We start from the raw sequence: 24,128 nt of genomic DNA on the forward strand, positions 1-24,128 counted from the left end.
TTAGGTGGTATGCCCCTGGAAAGTATTGTCCTTTGTATCGATTCTAATTTATTCCTATTTCTTACTATGGTCGAGCAGGTGAACCATGACCACCTCCTTAGTTGATAACAGGTAGGAACATTGCACGGTATATATTGCCAGGGTCTTTCTTTGAGGCCCCAGTCTGCTCGACTGATCCTGGCAATCATACCTGCATAATTTCTCACTTTCTTCGCCAAGTAGATCAAATGGGGATAAAAAGTTAATTTTGAATCAAAGACCACTCCAAGATATTTTAGTTCTGTTACCATTTTTAGAGTAATTTTGTTCATTTTGATTTGTGGACGTCTTCTTATTAGCATTAGTAGAGGCATTTGATGCAAGAAAGCAAGCTTATGCAGCATCAGCCAAAAAAAAAAAAAAAAAAAAAAAACCCATTTCCACTTCACCCCTCTGTTCGTTCAAAATACCTGTCCAGCTGAGCCTTAAACTTATTTAGGCTATCAACCTCCACTACAAGGGATGGAAGTCTGTTCCACCACCCAACCACCCGCTGGCTAAAGGCAAATTTCCGCACGTCTATCCTACATCTGTCTTTCCTCAATTTGAATTTATGCCCTCTCAGGTGATTTTTCTGAGAAAGAGGAAGAATCCCATCAGCATTGAGCATGCTTAAACCATTCAAGGCTTTATACACCTCTATCAGATCACCTCGCTGGTGCCTAGTCTCCAGACACTGTAATTGGCGAAACTTAAGCCTTTCTTTGTAAGAGCACCCCTTTGTTCCATTCACTAATCTTGTTGCCCTTCTCTGTACTCGTTCCAGCAGCTCTACATCCTTCTTGAAATGAGGCCTCCAGACCTGTATACAGTACTCTAGATGTGGCCTGACCATTGCCTTATACAATGGAATAATCACCTCCTTATCCCTGCTGGAAAAATTCCTGTATATCATTGACAATACTCCATGAGCTACTCTTGCAGCCCATCTGCACTGCTCAGAGAACTTCATATCTGCCTGCACAACCACCCCCAAGTCCCTTTCATTCTCTACCACTGTCAGTGTAGTACCACAGAGTTGATATGTTGCTCTGGGGTTGCTGTTTCCCATGTGTAGTACCTTTACATTTGTCAATGTTAAACTTCATTTGCCACCTCTCAATCAATCTGCTCAACCTTTCCAGATCCTGTTGCAGTAGCATAGTGTCAGTAGTGTTCTTGACAACCCTGCCAACCTTTGTATCGTCTGAAAACTTGGACATTAAGCTTGATATACCATCATCAATATCATTTATAAATACAGAAAACAATAATGGACCCAACACTGAGCCCTGAGGGACTCCACTAATAACATTAGTCCACGATGAGCAGTGTCCATTGATTACCACTCTCTGTCTTCTCCCCCTCAACCACCCCTTTATCCATAGCAGCAATTTGCCTCCAATGTCACACTACTCCAATTTGTGTAGCAGTCTTCCATGTGCAACAGTATCAAAAGCCTTTCTAAGATCCAAGTATATAATATCAAAGTTATTCCCTGCATCCAGTTCTATTGTGACTGCATCATAGTATCCAATCAAGTTGGTCAGGCAAGACTTCCCCTTAACAAAACCATGCTGTGTCCGAGCTATAACTGAAGTCTTGTCTAAATGATCCTGCAGTGCTTCTTTAACCAGTGCCTCCATTAATTTTCCTGGAACAGAAGTTAAGCTCACAGGTCTATAATTACTTGTGTCAGCCTTTGATCCTCCTTTGTGAATTGGGGTCACATTTGCACATTTCCAGTCAATGGGTACCTCCCCTGAGTCCAAGGAAGCTCTCATAATTATGGCTAAGGGTTTGCTTACTTCCTTTGCTGCCTCCTTTAATATAACTGGATAGATCCCATCCACCCCAGGTGCCTTTCTTGTGTTTATCTTCAACAGTTTCTCCTCCACTTTACTCCCAGTTATTTCAAGATTCTGTAGCTTACTGCTAGAGTTGAATACACCTCTGGCATTCCCCTCGCTGAATAACTCCTCATGTGTGAATGTCTATGCAAAATATTCATTTAGTTTGTTAGCTACCTGAGCAGGATCATCAACAGTTGACCCATCAATATCAAGTGGACCAATCTGATTCATCCCCTTCCTTCTAGAGTTTACATAAGTAAAGAACTCTTTGCTGTTTTTCTTTGCATCCCTTGCCAAGGATTTCTCGTAATCTGCCTTCGCCTGCCTAACCTCCTTTGTAACTTGGTTGCATATCAACTTGTATCTATCATAGGCTTCTGTGTCATGTGTTAATTTGTAAGTATCCCATGCATTTTTCTTCTCTGCCATATGCCTCATTAGTTCATCTGACATCCATTTTGGCCTAAACCTTGAACAATATTTCTTAGTTGGTATGTAAAGCCTAGTAGCTTCCAAGATAAGTTCTTTGAATGCTTCCCATTTTGAATTTGCTGTTGGTAACATCATCAGTTGGTCCCACTGTACAGAATTTAAATACTGTCTCAGTCCAGCGTAGTCGCCTTTACGAAAGCAATAACCCTTCCCTTTACCCCTAATGGTAGTTACCTCTTTGAGTAAATCCCACTTCAGCACACTGTGATCACTGCCACCTAGTGGTTCATTTATCTGCAGATTCTTAATGCATGAAGAATCACTGCTGATAATCAAATCAAGAGTATTACTCCCTCTAGTTGCCTCCCGAACATGCTGATGTAGAAAACAATCATCCAATAAATCCACAAAAGCCCTGCTAGTGTGTGAGTAACCAGCCCCCAAATTCCAGTCAATATCTGGGAAATTAAAATCTCCCATTATAAGACTCTCTGATTTACTGGCCCACTCTATTTCCCTGTACAGTTTCTTATTATACTCATCAGAGTCATTAGGCCTATAGCACACTCCTACTCTCAATTTTGATCTCCCAATGCTTATGTCACACCAAACTGACTCAACACTGCACTGTCCAGCGATGTCGACTGGCTTCACTTCCTTGGTTTTTATGTGTTTCTTAACTAATAGCATAACCCCTCCCCCCTTCCTATCCTTTCTGTAGACGTTGTACTCCCCAAATTGCAGTTCTGCATCCCTTATATCTGTGTGACACCAAGTCTCTGATATCCCAACAATATCTGCCTTTGATGTTTTGAGCAATACCTCAAATTCGTCAAATTTATTTACTCAACTCCTAGCATTGGTGTACATGCAAGTATACCTGCACCTGTTTCTATTCTTAGCTACCCTAACACAACCCATGTGTTTACTTGTACCGCAATGGCTCCCAGCAGTCTCTGAAATACTATGCATCTTGTTTTTCAGGCTTCTGCTCATTCTAATAGAAGCAGTGCAAGAATCTCTTTCACCTCTGCCAGTGGCTACTGTCAATCTATTGGTCTTTGTCTCCCCCCAAGCTAGCAGTTTTCCCACCTAACACTGCCTCGATAGCATCTGCAAATATTCTTGCACCCTTTCTATTTAAGTGTATCCCATCCCTGTAGAAGCAATCTCTCCTGTTAACAAGTACAGTCCAGGCTGAAAAAAATTCTACCCCTTGAGCCTTGCACAATCTTTCCAGGGCCGAATTATGTCCAAATTGCCTCTTAGAAGTATTTGTTTGGTTTTTAGGGATATTTTGAGCATGTGCATCTGTGCCCACTCCTGTAACTGCAAGAGGACAGAACAATGAAAGAACACATAAAAGAACAATTAGTCTTAACTGTGTCTACAGTAGTGTCAGGAGCATCACCAATAAAATTAGCAAACTCAATTACCTGGTTAGGACAACTAACAGTGACATAATAGAGCTAGCAGAAACAGGTATCACACTAAAATAGAGGATAATGAGTACATACTATGGTACATACAATATCTTTAGGAAGGAAAGACGAGACAGAAGGGGTGGGAGGCAGGAGGAGGAGAAGAAGTCATGCTTCTTATCAAAATTAGCATGAGCATGACCAAAAATTTTAAAGATTCAGCATGCAAGCACAGAATTTGTATAATGTGAAACAGTTTGATGTAATGGTAAAATGGGAATGGTGGTTGATCTGAAGATTATGAAAAAATAGGAGTTTGTCATAATTATGAATATTATGACACATTCCTCTATGTGCAGATGGAACACTCCTCTATGTGCAGATGGAATGGGTGAGCAAATGCTGATGTCTTATTATGGATAATATCAATTTTCCCCTTATAGACTACAATAAGTCTATAAGGCAGAAATCAATATTATTCATAATAAGAGAAAATAGCTAGCTGTAAGAATATTCTAGACATGATAATTCCCTCAAACCAAATGACGTCACAGAACTTGCACTGTTCAGGAAACATTAGCAGAAAGCTATCAACACAATTCACAGAGAAATAGGTTGCAGCTGTTAAAAGTAAAAGCAAAGGTTCAGTTCTGCAACTTGCAGCTTCTGGAGACTAGTCACCTATGGGGTGATCTGACTGAGGTGTTTAAGGTCTTGAATGGATTGAGTAAGCTGAATGTGAATGGCATTCTTCCTACTGTTTAATTTCAGGAAGACAGATTGTCAGTTTAAGATACTACTCACTATCAAATGGACAGATGACAGAGGGAGGGTTAATACATTAGAATTATGGAATAGCTTTAAAGAAATGGTCACAGAAACCATGAATTAACATATACCATTAAGAAAACATAGCAAGAGGAAGTTGCCAAGATAGTAATGGTAGCAGCAGTAGCAGCAAGAGCAAATGATGCAAGAAAGCAAGCTTATATAGCATCAGCCAACAAAAAAAAAAAAAAAAAAACCTACACAGTTCACCCACCCATACCCTCCAAGAATTTGTCTAGTTCTTCCTTGAAATTATTCAACCATTCAACTTCCACAACAGATGGAAGCCTGTTCCAACAATCAACCACCTGTTGGCTGGAGACAAACTTCTCCACATCTCTCCTGCAATCATTCTTCCTCAACTTGAATTTATGCTTCCTCATGTGTGTAATCTCAACAAGTGGAAAAATGCTATTAATATTTAACATACTCAATCCATTCAAGGCTTTAAACACCTCAATCAGACAACCCCGCAGGTGCCTAGTCTTGAGACACTGAAATTTACAGAAAGCATAGGTAACAGCACCCTTTAGTTTCCTTTATCAGTTTGGCTTCCCCTCTATGCACCCATTCCAGAATATCTACATCCTTCCTAAAGTGAGACTTTCAGATCTGTATACAGTACTCAAGATGTGGCTTAATCATGGCTGAATAAAAAGCAATAATCACTTATTCCCTGCTAGTAAAGTAATAGTAGTAGTAGCAGCATGTGATGCAAGAAAACAAGGGTATGAGCTTATGCAGCATCAGCAAAAAAAATTTAAAAAAAATTTACAAAACAATTCCCTCTAAATGTTTGTCCAGTTCCTCCTTAAATTTATTTAACCTATCAACTTCCACAACGACAGATGGAAGTTTGTTCCAGCAATTAACCACCCGCTGGCTAAAGGCAAATTTCCACAGATCTATTCTACATGTCTTTCCTCAATTTCAATTTATGCCCCCTTAGGTTCGTAATCTGAACAAGTGGAAGAATCCCATCAGAACTCAGCGTGCTCAACCCATTCAAGGCCTTATACACCTCAATCAGATCACCTCGCAGGTGCCTAGTCTCCAGCCGCTACAATTTACAGAATACTTCAGATTATCATCATTCTTCTCTCTTTTGGTGATTCTCTCCTGCTTTTCTCTCTCTCTCTCTCTCTCTCTCTCTCTCTCTCTCTCTCTCTCTCTCTCTCTCTCTCTCTCTCTCTCTCTCTCTCTCTCAGGGTACTCAAATTTTTTTTTTTTTTTTGGCTGGTGCAGCATAAGCCTCAGGTTTTCTTGCACCTTATGGCTAATAATAATAATAATAATAATAATAATAATAATTCATTTACAATGCTCCTGGCATTAGTTTACAGAGCTGGCCAGTATAACAGAGCAGAAAAAAGATGGCATGGGACAGTTACAGAGCAATGAAAAATACTGAAGCAATGACAGCTACAAGTTAATCAGTAATAGGACAACAGAAAAGGTCAAGTTGGCAAAAGCTGAGTAAAAGAAATCACTCAGAGTGCAAAGAATGAGGACAAGTCATTTTTCATGTATATGAATACAAAGAAGAATCAAATCAAACCAAAGTCTTACATACCCAGCTGTGTTGCTGATAAAATTAATAGGCACTTTGCAGTGTTCTTTAAATATGAAACACCATCACAATAGCAAGATTTGTGGGTAAAGCTAAGCAGTATGAAATTAGCAATACGGAAATTACAGATGACATTTATTAGAAAGACTTTAAGGCCTAAGGGAAAGTAAGGCTCCTGAAGTCAATGGCATATACTCAGTAATTTTGAAGGAGGCAGCAAGAGAGTGAAGTGAATCATTAAGGTTAATTATGAGGGCATCACTGTCTCAGGAGATATTCCTCTGGATTGGGGAAGTGCCAATGTGTTAACAACACAAAAAGGTGGTTACAAGAGACAAGTGGGTAACTATAGCCCAGTCAGTATAATTTAGGTGGTAGGTGAAAGCATAGAAGCAATAATAAAGGGTACAATACATGGATATTCACATGGAAAGAGAATCTAAAAAGTGCAGTTCTGTTAAGGGAAAATTATGTTTAAGATAATAGCTAATTAAGTAACTTAATTAGCTATTTTGACATAGTTTATTTGGATTTTTAGCAATTGACTTTTGATTAAGTCCCTCATGAGAAGTTATATTGGAAAAGTTATACTGGAACATATTGGAATCGTGGGCAAGATTCTAAGATGGCTCACAGAGCTGGAAGCAGAGAGTTCTGATTAATGATTACTCTTCAGAGTGGTCTAGTATCAGAAGTTATGTACCCAAGGGTCCTTCCTGGGACCACAGCTGTTCATATTTTCATAAATGACATTCATCATCAGCCATCCCCAGCAACTTTCCAGATCCTTCTGTTTTGTGCAATGTCCATCCATTTACCCACGAACTCTTAAATTTCACCTGTCCATCTCCGTTGTTGTCTTCCACGTTCTCTTTTAGCTCCTCTTGGGTACCATTCTGTTATTTTCTAAATCCATCTGTCATCATCTCTTTGAACTATGTGTCCTGCCCAAGTCCATTTCAGTTCTTTAGTTTTTATAAGAATGTCCTTTACTTGTGTTTGCTGCCTAATCCATGTGTTTCTCTTCTTATCCAACAGTCTGATTCATAATATTAATCATTCCATTCTTCACTGTGTAGTTTTGAGCTCCTCTTCCATTCTTTTGTTGAGTGCCAAGTTTAACTTCTATAAGTCATGGTGGGAGTATACATTAGTTCATTATTTTACATTCAGACAAATTGGAATATTGCTCCTCAGTATGCGACTATATTTCCTGAATACTACCCATCTTAAATTTATTCTTCTCTTGACTTCCAGCCATTTACCATTGTTACAGCTAATGACTTGTCCAAGATAAGTCATTTGTCATGCTCTTCTCCCTCAGCCTCCTGGGCTCTTGCCCATATGCCAATTTGTCACAATTGTATTTTAACAATTTCCTTTCTAGGTCAATTTATTAATCAAAACAACAAGTAACAGTAGTCGATCTTGACCAACAACAAAACAAAGTTTTGTTGTTGGTCAAGATCAAAGTTTTGTTGTTGTTCCTAGAAACAGGGTTTCTAGGAACACAACTATCGTGCTATACGAGAACTGACTGTATATATGTCCAAGATAAGTATATGAATCCACCTTTTCAGTTTCTACTCCTTGAACGATTATATCCCTTTCTGTGACACACATGTTCATCATTACTTTTGTTTTAGTCATATTCATCTTTAATCCGAAATCCTTACTAACTCTGCATAACTGATTAAAAATTTTCTTCTAATTCTTTGGGCTTATGATCACAATGTCATCTGCAAATTGTAAATGGTTTAGGTACCCTCCATTCACACTGACTCCTTTCTGCAACCAGTCCAATCTTCTGAAAGCTTCAAGTTCAGCAGTAAACAACTTCTGAGATATTGTCTCTCCTTTTCAAACACCTTTCTCAATTTTAAATTTGCTGCTGTCTTTGTCTAATTTAATAAAGGAGGTAGCATTCTCATATATTTTCTTCAAAATCATAATATATGGGGTATCTACGCCTTGTCTTTCCAGTGCCCGAAACATTGCCTTATGCTGTATGGAGTCAAATGCCTTTTCATAATCCACAAATGCCAGGCATAATGTTGTTTTATATTCATTTGCTTTCTCCATTAGCTTGTAATATTACATGAAGGTGATACACAATTGAGAAACCTGTCGTTCTTTCTAATCTGTTAGTGATGACCCTTGTGAACAACTTGTAGATGTGAGACAAACTAATTGGTTTATAATATTCAATTTCTGATTTGTCTCCATTCTTATGCAGCAAAATTATGATTGCATTATTCCATTCCTTAGGGCTCACAGCATTCCTAATGTATTTTGTGAAGTCTTGCCAGTTTCTGTCTCTTCCACCAAATTTTAACAACTCTACAGTAACTTCAGCTTCACCCAGGACTTTTTGAATCTTCATTTTCTTCAATGCATGTTCTATCTCATCAGGAAGGTTGTTGTTGTTATTTGGTTTTTAGGAGCATTAGCAACTAAGGCCATATTGCTCCGGGATATGCAGTGGTCATTCCCTGAATAACCTTTCCGCATCCTCCGTATTTGGTGGTGACGGGCTCGAACCCCGGTCTAATCAAGAAGCGTGTGCTACGCACTGCTGCTCCTTCCCACCTGGCTACGGAGGCGCCCATCAGGAAGGATATCGGGTAAGTTGTATGTGTTGCAAATTGTGATCCATCTTCCCCACTACTGGCATCATTCCATTGCTCCTTATATAATCTTCTGCTATTTGAATTAAGTCTTGTCTACTATTTATAAGCACACCATCAAATATTCTTCAGATTCAGTATCATTTGTCTTTCTGTATTACTGCTCATGACTGCCGATTTAAGTCCTTTGTTTTCCCTTAATGCCTGTTCTACTTTTGTGTTAAATCTTCTTATGTCCTCTCTGAGTCTCTTTCTAATGGCTATGCATAACTCGGTATACCCATATTTATCCTTGTATAGGTGTTTATCTTGCTTTTCATTTGCCATCTTCAGTTCATCATGACAAGTGTTCCTTGACTAGTTTTTTTCTTCTTTGGATTTCTTTTTACCTACAGGTTTCTCGAGGTTTATCACTTTCTGAAAGTTGTAGTATTCCTCATCGATATCTTGGTCCTGAACAGTCTGCAGAAGCTCAAACTTGTTCTTAAATTCCAGTACATACTGCCTTTTCTCCTCCTCTGTTATCTCAAAGACCTTCATATTATTCACTCGAGTCAGTTTTTTCCTTTCTTTTCTTACATCTATATCAAGTGTAAAACGTGATGGAACTGATATTTGGGAAATACAAGTCAAGTGGACCCAATTTTGGCAAAATCCGGATGTCTGTGACAGCCAAATCCTCTGCTTGCACCTTCATGATGGTGGAACTGTTAGTAATCCTGGGTATAACTTCCATGTGCAAGCACACTGTGGGTGCTTGCACAGTGTGCTTGTGAACCAACAAGGTGTGAACCAACATAAGCAGGGGTCAAGGTATGGCACAGACACTACAGGGAAAAATGCCACCCCTCTGTGTTACCAGGCAATACTAGGTGGTAGATGGCTCTAATCAACCGGTGCAATACCACCACTTTGCTTATTGGAGGCTTGAAGTGGTGGAACCCATGTTTAGTCTCCAGAGTTAAGTTCCGGTCAACCCCTCCCCATCTCTTCCATCTTGCAGTATAACTGATGACTTTTGAGGTTATGATGGACATCATCATGAGATCCAATCTTCCTTATCTTTCGAGGGTACAGCTCTAAAACGGTGTTCGCAGGCCAGCCGCTAGTAAGTACACTGGACCAAACCTATTGGAAACTCTTTAGGAGACTTCCAGATCACGCAATGGTTTTCAACCGGGGTGCCGCAACAATATTCCAGGGGTGCCACGTAATTTGGGTATAACTTAAACTTTTTTTTTTAATTTATATGTTTATTTCATTATAAAAAGGTGTACAGTATCTTTTTAATTAATTTTGTGGTGATCTATAATTGTTGTTTACTTAGTACCTCTATATAAAGAATAGAATTATTATATACTGTATATATATAATTTGTATTATGAAATGTAATTTTTATAATTATATTATTGTAATAATTATCATATAACATATTTTTTAATATTAGATATATACTCATGTGCGTGCGTGCGGGCGGGCAGGCAAGCAGAGAGAGAGAGAGAGAGAGAGAGAGAGAGAGAATCATATCTAACAGGCAGAAAATTGAGTAGGGATGGCTAGTGTGTAATCTTGCAACCTCTACTCTGCCAGATAGTGACTGAAGGGAGTCCAAATAGTGTGTATGTGGCGTGGGGCCAAGATATGTCAAGGATCTGGGTATATTCTTACCATGTGTATGCCATATACAAAAATTTCATTATTTCATGCAGCATGTTCCCCCCCCACACACTTTTTCTTACTATTGAATACACCATGATTTGTCGAACTAATAGAGTAAACTTATCTGCGAAAAGTTCTAAATCTCCCAAACACCTAGTTCATTTCACAAATATACGTGGTCTCAGTTCTAATCTCAACGATGTCCAATTCCACATGCAGTTTGCCAAACCCCATGTACTTTTTCTAACAGAATCTCAGTTATCGGTTGATTCAACTACTGCTCATCTTAGTTGCCCAAATTATTCGCTGTACGATTCCTTTCACCTCAAAGGTGGTACTTGTGCATATGTCCATTCCAATATTCCCTGTCAGAGACTTGGTAATTTGGAATCTCCTCTGGTTTAAAATCTCTTTACTTCATTCTGTCAAATTCATCTGTTGTCTCTACCGTTCTCCCAACTCCACTAATCACTTAGAGCTCTTTGATTTCATCTCTTTGCAACTTGACTTTCTCCAGTCCAACTTTCCTAACAGTGAGGTAATTTTCCTTGGTGATTTTAATGTTCACAACTCCAGCTAGCTTCCGTTTTCTAGTCACACCGACCCAGCTGGTGAAGATGCTGAGACTTTTGCAATTACTAATGACCTTGCACTGATTGTTCATTTACCTACAAGAATACCGGACACTCCTAACTATACAGCCAACACGCTTGATCTTTTTCTCACAAACAACCTTTATAAGTACACAGTCGAAGTGAGTGGTCCTTTAGGCACCTCAGATCACAACTTGGTGATTGTCTCTTCTTCAATGGAGCCTTTATCTCATGGCTATTCCCAACCTCGTGTTGTTTGGCATTACAAGAATGCAAAATGAGATAACCTGCAAGATTTCTTTTCTTCTTTTCCTGGGTTACTGTTTCAAAACTTCTGATGTCAAAGTTTGCTCAGGTTGCGTCAGTGAAATTATTCTTGTAGGAATGGAATCCTTTATTCCACATTCCACGTTTTCTTAATTTCAGTATACATTTCTTCAATCGCTTCATCATCGTGGCTCAATGTTGGTGCATATATCATTATAACCTTCAGTTTGTACTGCTTAGAAATCCTAAGCAGTAATCTTGATTGGAAGATATAAAAAACAGCTTGAATTCCAAAATTTTGTTTTTTATGTCTTTAAGGCCCAAAAAACCAATGCCAATGTTTTTCCAATGGAAAAACATTGGTGCTGGTATTTTGGTCCAGCAGATTTCCACTTGATAAACTTATAAGTGATTCATTTCTTCTTATTGCTTCAGCCAAGCCAATGATATTCCAATTCACATTTTCTAATTCCATTTCCCAGCTCTAATATCCTCTCTTCACCGATGAATGATCTTACATTGTAACAGGCCAAGTTCAGTTTCTGTGCATGGCAGCCTAGTTGCACCTAGAGATTCTTAGCACCCGCTGCTTCCACTCTGATCCTCTCGCTGCCGCAAGAGGAAGAGCGAAATCCACTGAGGACAGATGGCCATTTGTTTTGATGTGTTGTCATAAAATGTTGGAGGGTTTGGTCTTTTTCTCTTCACACTGACCAGATGTCTTGAAGAGAACCACTCTACACATTCGTTGCCACCAAAGTGACATAACAGGGCTTACCAACAAGGTGTGCATGAATGGATTTTAAGGAGGCAGGCCAACCAGACTTCTACTAAATCTTCTAATATAGTAAGGTATTAGATATATCAGTGTTTTAGACTGAGTGTCTGTTAACACACAGAATGCCTGGTCTCCTCTAAGCCCCTTTGACATTAGTGACATTTATCCTTTCACTAAACGATATTAGTGAAAGGATAAATGGCATGATTTGAGAGAGTGGTTAATAATCAGCACCAAGTAGCAGTTCTTCAGGATGTGCTTAGATCACCTCAAGGATGGTCAAAAAGTGGTAACTGTTTTAATCCAGCAAAATGCAACATCTTACTAAACCCAGAAATAATTTAAGTAAGCAGTATCTCATTTAACTGAGACAGTATAATGCATAACTGCTATTATCGATTTCAGGGAAAAAAGTAAATGGGGAATAGTGTTCTAATTATAACCATCGCACAGTGAAGCAATATGCCATGGAAGGTGAAGCAATATTCATGGCATCTGTTAACTCTGAATCAGTCCTAAATGTAACACAAGTTATCATATGGTGTCTCACAAATGCCTTTATTCGTATACAGTAAATCCTCACTAATCTGAAGTAACTGGGGGAAGAGGTCATCCAGATTAGTGAAGCAAATGATAGCCCTAAAAGACAAAAAATTTAGAACACAAATAAATAGCAAATTTAATGATACAGTAATGCTGATGAAAATAAATAAATAAAAATATCACTGTAGAGGCTTTATTTATAAACTATAAAAAGACATTTATCCATCGATAGATAGATAAATATATATTTTGTCTTTTTATAAACATTTATCAGGTGGCTCTGGCATCGCACGCCAATGTCACTTGATCGTTGCTATGAATACCACTTAAATACAGCTACTTCCAGCAACACTTCTGTTGGCTTTTATAATGTCTATCTATTTGATACACTGATTTTATCACTCCCACATTGAATTTTAAAGCAAATGTCTTTATAGATTCGTTTTGTTTTTTAATATCTGACACAGCCTGTTGGCCATTATAAAAAAATCCTTCAGCAATTTTCAGCAATAGTTAAAGTACGGTGTTTTCTTTTTATTTCACTTTTTAATTCTTTAGAACCCATAATTACATAAAATATGTTAACTTATGTACATATGTATGTACATATAAAGAAGTACGCAAATGAAGCAATATAAGCATTAACATCCGTCCGACTCATGAACAAAATGCAAGACAATGTAATGTATGTTCTCTCTCTCTCTCTCTCTCTCTCTCTCTCTCTCTCTCTCTCTCTCTCTCTCTCTCTCTCTCTCTCTCTCTCTCTCTCTCTCTCTCTCTCTCTCTCTCTCTCTCTCTCTCTCTCTGAGCAGTCAGAGTGATTCATCTGCCTTCCTAAATCCCGCATGTCTTTCAAAGCACTCAACTGTGAACAGAATTTTTCATATATTGATCCAGGTTATCCAACATCCAGATTTACTGTAACCGGATTAGCAAGAGTTTACTGTATATACAAAATTAATTTTTTTAGCTTTACTGTGATAATTGGAAATGTTTTATTAATTACAATTTATCCCATATTTCACTGTATGAATTTTCTTGGAGCTATATGCATTTTTCACTCATCTATTATTGCTCCATTTTTGGCTTTTCATCAAAAATATCCTTTAAAAAAAGGAAAATATGAAAAAAAAAAAAATGCACACACCACAAAAAAAAGAGCCATATTATAAGATACCATTTGTGTAGATACATTAAGCATAATTTATACCCAATTCACCTTAAGGGTGGGGGGGGATGAATTACAGATCTTGATGAGCAGTGTTTGTATTTGCCCAATAATCATGAAAACACAAAAATACATTGTCATGTAGCATCACAGACACTAAACAATTATAATTAAGATAAAAAAAAAAAAAAAAAAGCACCTCATGGTGTTAGGTAGATCGGAAAACTGATAGCTTCGGGGGATGGGGGAGTTAAACAGATTAACAATAGCCGCAAGCAGAGGTGAAAGTGATTTTTACACTGTTTCTATATTGGAACAAGCAACAGCCTGGAAAGCAAGGTGCCAGGAATTTCAAGGACTGCTGTGAGTAATCACAGAACAAGTAAATATGTGGGCTGTGTTGGGGTAAGCTCTCAACATAACCCTTTGACCTCAGTACAGTTCCAAATGGTATTCACAAATACACCCTGACTGATATTCACAAAGACTTGATGAATTTTGACCACCAGTGACATTCATCTATTCCCAAACCTATCTTTGGGTATGATATTTGCAGATGAGACTGATGTGATGGATGCTGTGAATGCCTGGTTGGATAGCTAACCACAAGAATTTGTTTTTGGTAAGAATTAAAGCCTCGGTGCATCACTGGGAAAGTGTACTGCAGGAAACTATGATGAAAAATAAAAACAGTTCTGTTGTCATCCTATTTATTTCTACTTCAGGGAGCAATTTTATCACCCCTTGTATATAACAGAGTAAATCTCACACACACACCACGATTTGTTAAACTGTTTCATACATATATTTTATGCAATGCAGACTTAGTATACACCTGATGATCAATTTATTAAATAGAGTGAATTTACTCTAAGCAAAAAGTGAATGTAATGCATAACTGGTCATGGCAGTATTTTTCTGACCTTCATATATGGAATCCAGAAAACATTGCAACAGTAACTAAGATATTTTAAAGGAGCCCACAGAAATCAGTGCATGAAGGAGCTCATGAAAGTGGATTCTCCCACTGTACAGTTGAGACCATCTTCAGGAAAGAACTGTCTTTCAAACCTTCAAAGCCACATTACTTTCAGCAATTGTTTCTTGATGACTGCAGCAGAATGGAATTTGCACTTGAGGTAAAACGCTAATCCGTTTATAACCTTAAATTCAGCGAGAAATAATTTAATTTTTTCATATTTTGATGGCATTTTATATTTAATCTATTATGAACACAACTGTGAAAAAAAATTTTATATTAAAAAACATTTTAAAATAAAATAAAATATTGAAAATAAAACACCCAATAAATTATTGAAAATAAAACACACTCAGCAGTTAGGCATAGGCTTTAGACTTTGTCACCTCTCTCACTTGGATACTACCTCCCTTATTAACTTGACCGACAGCAATTCAAAAAACCTGCATGAATCAACCATGTACAGCAGTCAGACTCTTCCATTACACAAAACAATTGCATGTTCTGCCATAAAATATAAGGAGTGCACACACCAATAATTGATCGCAAGCAATTCTACAAACTTTAAATTCATGTTTTTCAGCACATGCATATACAGTGTCAGATAAGTGATGCCCATTTTTGAGTTATGGCACCGTCCTTTTTTTTTTTTAACTGATTTTGATGAAAACAATGTCAAATGATTCATTGTTCTTTGAGGTTTAGAAAGATAATGTTAGTTTCCATCACAGGTGAAACATGCCTCCAGCTTTGAGTGCAAGAGAGGGCCAAAATTACAGCTCACTACAAGGTTAGGGGATCTATCACAAGAATTCAAAGGTGTTTCAGTTAACTGAAAATGAAATCCATGAAAATACCAGACACAAAAACAATAAAAAATTGTCACTGGAAGTTAATCACAACAGGCTGTGCCATTGATAGGAAAAGAATAGAAAGGCCATCCACCTTGTGGAATCCAGAAAACATTGCAACAGTAACTAAGATGTTTTCAAGGAGCCCACAGAAATCAGTGCATGAAGGAGCTCATGAAAGTGGATTCTTCCACTGTTCAGTTGAGACCATCCTCAGGAAAGAACTATATTTCAAACCATGGAAGCCACATTACTTTCAGCAACTGTTTCTTGATGACTGCAGCAGAATGGAATTTGCAGAATTTATGTTGGGGTGAAATGAAGAGTCACTACAACTGTATTTTAACACTGCTTGGAGTTATGAGATTGTTTCACATTGATGAAATTGATTAATAAAACAATTAAACACATTGATTAATTATTTTATTAATCAATAAAAATTGCCATTATTGGGCAGCAAAAAATCCAGATATGTATTGAAAAAGCTCAGTGTAATCCAAAGGTAATGGTGCAGTGATATCAAATCATCCACAGTCATTGAACCTTTGATTTTGTGAGACAAAATGAATGTTTCAAGATCACGTGTGACTAGCTATTTCACAATGGGACAACACTGGAATCCTTAATTTTATGCAGAATGGAGCCCCCCCTTCATTTTGCTAATGATGTCTATAAATGGCTGCATAATCATTTCTGAGGATGATAGATTTGGCAGATGTGGTGTGCATGAATGGCCTGCCTGCAGCTCGGATGAGATGATTTGAATTTTTTTTTTGCATGGGGCAAGCCAAAGACAAAGTTCACCGTAAAAAAATATAACACGCAACTTGGAAAAACTGAAAGGAGCAATCATAAATGTGCTCTCAGCCATTCCAATTAAACTTTTTGCAAACAATAATGAATGGGAGGGAAGAAAAAAATGTGTGGGATGCATATAAATTATCATGTGACACAGAAGCCTATGATAGATATAAGCTAGTCCATAATCAAGTCAAAAAATGAGGTTAGGCAAGCAGAGCCAGATTACGAGAAATATTTGGCAAAGGACCAACAAAGACTTCTTTACTTATATAAACTCTAGAAGGAAGGGAATGAATCAAATTGGTCCACTTGATATCAATGGTTTGTTGATGATCCTGCTCAGATAACTAACAAATTGAATGAGTATTTTGCATGCATCTACATTCACACATGAGGAATTCTGTATGGAAGTGAAGAATAGAAGCTTATTAAACTCTAACTAGGATCTAAAGGATTTTGTAATAACTGCAAGCAAAGCGGAGGAGAAACCATTGAAGTTAAATATAAGAAAGGCACCTGGGGTTGATGGGATCTATCCAGTTATATTAGAGGCAGAAAAGGAAGTAAGCAAAACCTTAGCCATAATTATGAGAGCATCCTTGGATCCAGGGGAGGTCCCCACAGACAGGATATGTGCAAATGTATCCCCAATTCACAAAGGGTGACAAGTGATTACAGAACTGTTACTTTAACTTCTGTTCTGAGGAAAATAATGGAGTCGCTGGTTAAATAAGTATAGCAGAATCATCTAGACAAGACTGCAGTAATAATTGTGACACAGCATGGGTTTGTTAAGGTGAAGTCTTGTGTGACCAATTTTATTGGATACTATGTGGTCACAAAGGAACTGGATGCAAAAACTAATTCTGATATCATATACTTGGATTTCATGAAAGCTTTTGATACTGTTGCACATAAAAGACTACTGTACAAATTGGAGCAGAGTGACATTAAGGACAAGTTGCTACAATGGATAAAATGATAGTTGAGTGGGAGAAGACAGAGAATGGTAATCAATGGAGACTACTCTTCGTGGACTAATTTTTTGAGCAGAGTCCCCCAGAGTTCAATGTTGAGCCCATTGTTTTTTTGAAAATTATCAATGATATTGAAGGTTTATCACGCTTCATGTCCAAGTTTGCAGATAACACAAAGGTTGGCAAGGTTGTTAATGACAGTATGCTACTGCAACAGAATCTAGAAAAGTTGGGCAGATGGACTGAGAAGTGGCAACTGAAGTTTAACATTAACAAATGCATAGTACTGAATATTTGAAGCAGTAACCCCAGAGAAATGTACCAACTGTATGATACTACATTCAAGGGTAGTGGAGAATGAAAAAGACCTGTCAGTCAAATATGAAGTTTTCTGAGCAGTGCAGACAGGCTGCCATAGCAGGTCATGGGATCTTGTCAATGATATACAGGAATTTTGTTAGCAGGATAAGGATGTGATTATCCCTTTGTATAAGGCAATGACCTTGAGTACTACGTACAGGTCTTGGAGGCCTTATTTTAGGAAGGATATAGGGTTGCTAGAATGAGTACTGAGAAGGGCAACAAGATTAGTGAGGGGAACAAATGGGTGCTCTTACCAAGAAAGGCTTAAAGTTCTGCAAATTGCAGTGTCTGGAGACTAGGCACCTGCGAGATGATCTGATTGAAGTGTATAAGGCCTTGAATGGTTTCAGAAGGCTCAACGCTGATGACATTCTCCCTCTTGCTCAGATTACAAACCTGAGGGGGCATAAACTGAAATTGAGGTAGGACGGTTGTACAATAGATATGCGGAAATTTGCCTTCAGCCAGCTGGTAGTTGATTGCTGGAACAAACTTCCATCTGTTGTTGTTTAAGTTGATAGCTTTTTGAGGAAGAACTGGACGAATGTTTATAGCAAATGGATGGGTGAAATGGGAAGTGTTTTTTTTTAGCTGATTTGGCATAAGCTTGTTTTCTTGCATCATATGCCTCTACTAATGCTAATGTACCAGTTACTTTTAGGAAATATGTCAAAAATGCTGGGCACATGTGGAATTTTAAAATTTTGTGTGAAATACAAATTATTAATCATTTAACATTGGTTCTGTGGAAGCTGGTTAAAACAAAGAAGTTATGATAGTTTAAAAACAGGGAGTGACAACAGACACCCAATAGCAATTGCCTTAAACTGATCCCGCATTTTCCTGTTCATGTGAAAAAATTATCAGAAGTTTCTGAAATTTTCAACGGAGAAATCAAACAAAACACTTCTATTCAAAAAGCATTTGAAGTTTCAGTTGGATAGACCATGTAGATGAAGAGCACAAAATTGCTGAAATTTACAAAATCACAGAAATTCATTGGATTTTTGTGATTATGAAAGTAAAATTTAAAAAAAAATTTTTTTTTTTTTTGTGAAAAAGATGGAGAAAAACTATTAGGATGGTGAGCAAGAGAAGGATAAAAAAAAAATAATAATAAATAAAGTCTCCATCATAAATCCAGAGTTGGCAGATACATTCCAGGCATTGTTTTACTATAACACGAATTCTAATTTCACAATCATTAACAGTTTTTATATAGCTCATAAATCTGACAAATCAACCATCAAATAATTGAAGTGTATAAAGTTTTGAATGGTTTGAGCAAGCTCAATGCTGATGGGATTCTTTCTCTTGCTCGGATTACTCACCTGAGGGGACATAAATTCAAATTTTGGAAAGACAATTGTAGAATAGATGTGGGGAAATTTGCCTTGATAGTTGGAACGAAACTTCCATCTGTTGTAGTGGAGGTCCACAACTTAAGTTCAAGGCAGAACTAGACAAACATCTGGAGTGAATGGATGGGTGAAATGGGAAGGGGTTTGTTTTTTTTTTTTTTTTTGGCTGATGCTATATAAGCTTGCTTTCTTGCATCAAATTCCACTACTAATGCTAATGGTAAATAAATCTTCAAAACTAAAAGAATCATCTTACTCTTGCTTAGACTTTTCAAAATCCCTTCTTTCTTTATCTAACTCAGCCATTCTTTCCAATCTTGCTTGATGACGCCATCTAAAGAGGCTTGCTGTATCAATATTTGGATGAGTATCATCTTCATCATCAGATATCTAAAATTATTTAATTTTTAAAAACACGACTTTAAATATTTTAAAGTAATATTTGTAAAAAAGTTATTATTCAAACGAATTAATAACTACAGTGTCTGTAAGTAAGATGCTTTTAAGTTGCTCATACAACTAGGGAAATACTTACCAGTTTAATGTGAAAATATTTTTATGGTATAAAACCAGATTTATACTTTTATTGCTATTTTTAAGATCAAACTATGCCTGATTTTAAAAATAGTAATAAAACAAGTTGACCAAATCCAGCATCATAGCAGGTAAAATTACTGCTTCAGGTAATACTACCTTGTGATGATTTTAGCTTGGTACTAAATATTTTTGAAAAGTTGACTGTTCCAGGACATTTGAGAAGGACATGTAATAAACGTGAAAAGTTAGCACATATTTAGTATAATTCTATAACACATGTAAAGCAGTTATTTTACTTTATCTGGAGGCATGCTGGATTCTGCGACTTACTTGTCTGTGATATCTATGATCCAAATGGATTGCAAATGCTGTAGAGGCTGGATATAATGGTGAAAAATAAAGTTCCAGTTTAACGTTGGGTCACTGTTAAATCTTCTAGCCTAATTATTTATTAAACACAATGTAATGTTAGAGTTTTAAGACATTCATTGCCTCTGATGCCTATAAGTGTCAAAAGCCACTGGAAGTGGTGTACCATAACACATGAGTGGTCATTCTTAAGTGTCAATAAATGAGTAGTGCAAAATTAAAGTATATTTTAAAAATTAAATTAACAACTGCTCAATAATAGCACACTGAAGTCTGGGCTATTTTCAGCAACTCTTTATTTTTGTTAATCGACTTGGTAAACAGTTTTATTTGATCTTTGCTTGTTGTTAGTTAGTTGAGGTTTGTTTATGTATATGGAATAAACTTTTCATAAAATTTTGAAGTCTGTTCTGATTTACAGCTCAGCACAAGAGTCAGTGTTTACTTTTAGCTATGAAGATTGCTCCTCGCATAATTTGCCACTATTAATACTAATTCCATAATTTTACTTTTCAACTATTAAGTTTTGGAATACTGCCGTTTCTAAAAGTTCCAAAAATTAGTATTAGTAGTGGCAAAAACTGCAGATGGAAGTATGTTCCAAAAATCAACCACCAAGTGGCTGAAAACAAACCTGGCCATGGGAGATGCTTAGCCTCAATTTCATTCTCCTCAAACCAAGTTTGGGCACATCTGGCTGTGTGTGTGCGCGTGCGTGTGTGTGTGAAAGCATTTTAATCTTGAAACATGGCATAGTTTATGGGAAACAATGTTTGTGCTATGTTATGAACCTGGTTACTCAGCATATGAAGTAATCAGTGGCAGTAATCTGCCTGTTCAGGGTAATGACAGAAACTAAAAAATAACAAGACACTGCTACCCAAACAAGTGCTGATCCTCTTCCATGTGTAACAGTGATTACAGATTACTCTGCTAACAGACAGGTGACAGTAAAGTCCACTAAGAGCAATATGATGAAGGTAACAAGGGACTGTCTGCAAGGATCTGTGTTTGGCTTCCTAACGTGAAATTTAGTGTTAAATGAATAGTTAGTGAGTGTATTTCCTAATATTGAAATGATTGCATATGCAGATGACCTTGTTATCTTGATGGACGTGAATTCCAGGCTCAGCCTGAAGAACATTCAAATCTGGTGCTGGAGTGAAAATCAGGTGAAAGTGTCAAAAACAAAGAGCAAAGACTTTGCTGCTAAAAGGGAACCTCTCAATACACAGAAACCCTGTTTGTATGTCTGTTGGATGGGGATAGTCTGCAATGCATAATTACCATCAAATATATATATATATATATATATATATATATATAGAGAGAGAGAGAGAGAGAGAGAGAGAGAAAATCTTTATTGCAACATTTGATTTTCCTTGGGGTGTAAACTGACAGGCACCTGGGTTTCGCATCTTACATCAACATTGGTCAGAAAGTCAGGCGGTTTGTTGATATGATTAAGATATTTCTGAATATCTTCTCACTCCAAAGGGATGTTAAAGGTAAGCCTTTGGGCCTGTTTTATAACTGTGTGTTATTAGCAATCTTAAGTTATGGGGCCCATATTTAGGTTGATATGGCACTTAAAGTTAATTCCAGGAAAATTATAGCTATGCAATGGTGTTTGCTGTTGTGAATAACTAGACTTGTTGGACAGTGTTTCAAATTATGCTTTGCAAGTACTCTGTGATAGACTCCCATTGGATTCACACCTCGTCATCCAATCAATGTGCTATTACATCAGGTGAGGAATATCATACAAAAAATTGATCATAGAAAATATGGCCTAATCAAGGATATAAGGAGGCCATTTTGGTTGCACTCTGGCAAGACAGAGGGACTAACTCAAGCAAAAGGTTAATAACTAAACTTTCTGCTAACAGTCTACCAAGATGTACCTCACGTGAAGAGCACATCTTTGATGAACCCATCACTTCTTTTGGACTTCACTGAATTAAATCAACTGACATGGGATTTTTCCCACTAACGAATTTTTTCTCCCATTAGTGAATTTGGTTAGTAAGGGTAACCCTACATGGTTTGAACCTAGTTTGCAAACGTTTCTTCTAACTGGTCACAGCTCTTTCATAGGAAAACTGAATTATCTGAGTATATCCGAAAGGTCTCTGTGTACACTGAGAGGGAGAGAGAGAGAGAGAGAGAGAGAGAGAGAGAGAGATTTTGAAGCATGTTTTGTATCATTGAATTGAGGACATTAATTCAAGATACAGTTTTATGGAGCAAATAGAGGGCTTGAATTCTTTTGTCTAGTGCTCTGAAAGAACTCTCGTTGCCACAAAGCAAAACTTTCAGTTGTTTCATAATTTTGCAGAAGAGGTTTTTTTAACAGGCAATGTGTGCTGCTCCAACTGGAGCAGCACACTGGCTTGTAATCTGTGCAAGTCTCACAGGCTGTGCATCAAAACAGATTAATATATACTAGCAGACACAGGATGTAGGTACTCTTCTAATTACTGGTAAGAGTATGCTCTGCTCTGCTCTCCTCAACTCCCAATGTCTGCTATTCACCTAGTTACATCTCCTCTGTTGAGTTGTATGGTGCAAAGACTTTCAGCTTGGACTATTCTCTGATTTAGTGATCATATATACTTTATGGACTGCTGATGACAGACAGACTTAATTAGATTTATCTGGACTTACTGCTAACAGTGTTTACAGTCTGCCAAGATGTACCTCATGTGGAGAGTACATCTTTGGTGAACCCCATCGCTTCTTTTGGACTTCATTGAATTAAGTCACCTAACATGGATTCTTCTTTCTGGTGGCACCTTCATTAAGTCTGAACTTTATCAATGTGCACTTTTTTTATAATTGATGGCATTTTAGTGAGCTTCCTATCTAATTAGCATTAGCATTAGTAGAGGCATTTGATGCAAGAAAGCAAGCTTATGCAGCATCAGCCAAAAAAAAAAAAAAAAAAAAAAAAAAAAGTAACATAAATAAATAAAAATAACCACTTCCTCTTCACCCCTCTGTTCGTTCGAAATACCTGTCCAGCTGAGCCTTAAACTTATTTAGGCTATCAACTTCCACGACAAGGGATGGAAGTCTGTTCCACCTACCAACCACCCGCTGGCTAAAGGCAAATTTCCGCACGTCTATCCTACATCTGTCTTTCCTCAATTTGAATTTATGCCCTCTCAGGTGATTATTCTGAGCTAGAGGAAGAATCCCATCAGCATTGAGCATGCTTAAACCATTCAAGGCTTTATACACCTCTATCAGATCACCTCGCTGGTGCCTAGTCTCCAGACACTGTAATTTGCAAAACTTAAGCCTTTCTTCATAAGAGCACCCCTTTGTTCCATTCACTAATCTTGTTGCCCTTCTCTGTACTCGTTCCAGCAGCTCTACATCCTTCTTGAAATGAGGCCTCCAGACCTGTATACAGTACTCTAGGTGTGGCCTGACCATTGCCTTATACAATGGAATAATCACCTCCTTATCCCTGCTGGAAAAATTCCTGTATATCATTGACAATACTCCATGAGCTACCCTTGCAGCCCGTCTGCACTGCTCAGAGAACTTCATATCTGCCTGCACAATCACCCCCAAGTCCCTTTCATTCTCTACCACTGTCAGTGTAGTACCACAGAGTTGATACGTTGCTCTGGGGTTGCTGTTTCCCATGTGTAGTACTTTACATTTGTCAATGTTAAACTTCATTTGCCACCTCTCAGCCCATCTGCTCAACCTTTCCAGATCCTGTTGCAGCAGCATAGTGTCAGTAGTGTCCTTGACAACCCTGCCAACCTTTGTATCATCTGCAAACTTGGACATTAAGCTTGATATACCATCATCAATATCATTTATAAATACAGAAAACAACAATGGACCCAACACTGAGCCCTGAGGGACCCCACTAATAACATTAGTCCACGATGAGCAGTGTCCATTGATTACCACTCTCTGTCTTCTCCCCCTCAACCACCCCTTTATCCATAGCAGCAATTTGCCTCCAATGTCACACTGCTCCAATTTGTGTAGCAGTCTTCCATGTGCAACAGTATCAAAAGCCTTTCTAAGATCCAAGTATATAATATCAAAGTTATTTCCTGCATCCAGTTCTTTTGTGACTGCATCATAGTATCCAATCAAGTTGGTCA

The 24,128-nt window shown here is 37.6% G+C and overlaps 1 protein-coding gene across 1 annotated transcript in view; it reads right to left on the reverse strand.

Moving 5' to 3' along the window:
- The window catches only part of Cdc37 (cell division cycle protein 37), a 301,191-nt gene that overhangs the window by 260,655 nt on the left and 16,408 nt on the right, over positions 1-24,128 (reverse strand). The window contains exon 2 of the mRNA XM_090389100.1: positions 19,346-19,479. Within this exon, the coding sequence (XP_090245226.1) occupies positions 19,346-19,479 (134 nt within the window). The remainder of the gene's footprint in view (positions 1-19,345; positions 19,480-24,128) is intronic.

The sequence above is a fragment of the Mastigoproctus giganteus genome, chromosome 14 (assembly GCF_048544385.1).
Source record: "Mastigoproctus giganteus isolate SK-2022 chromosome 14, ASM4854438v1, whole genome shotgun sequence".
Lineage (NCBI taxonomy): Eukaryota > Metazoa > Arthropoda > Arachnida > Uropygi > Thelyphonidae > Mastigoproctus > Mastigoproctus giganteus.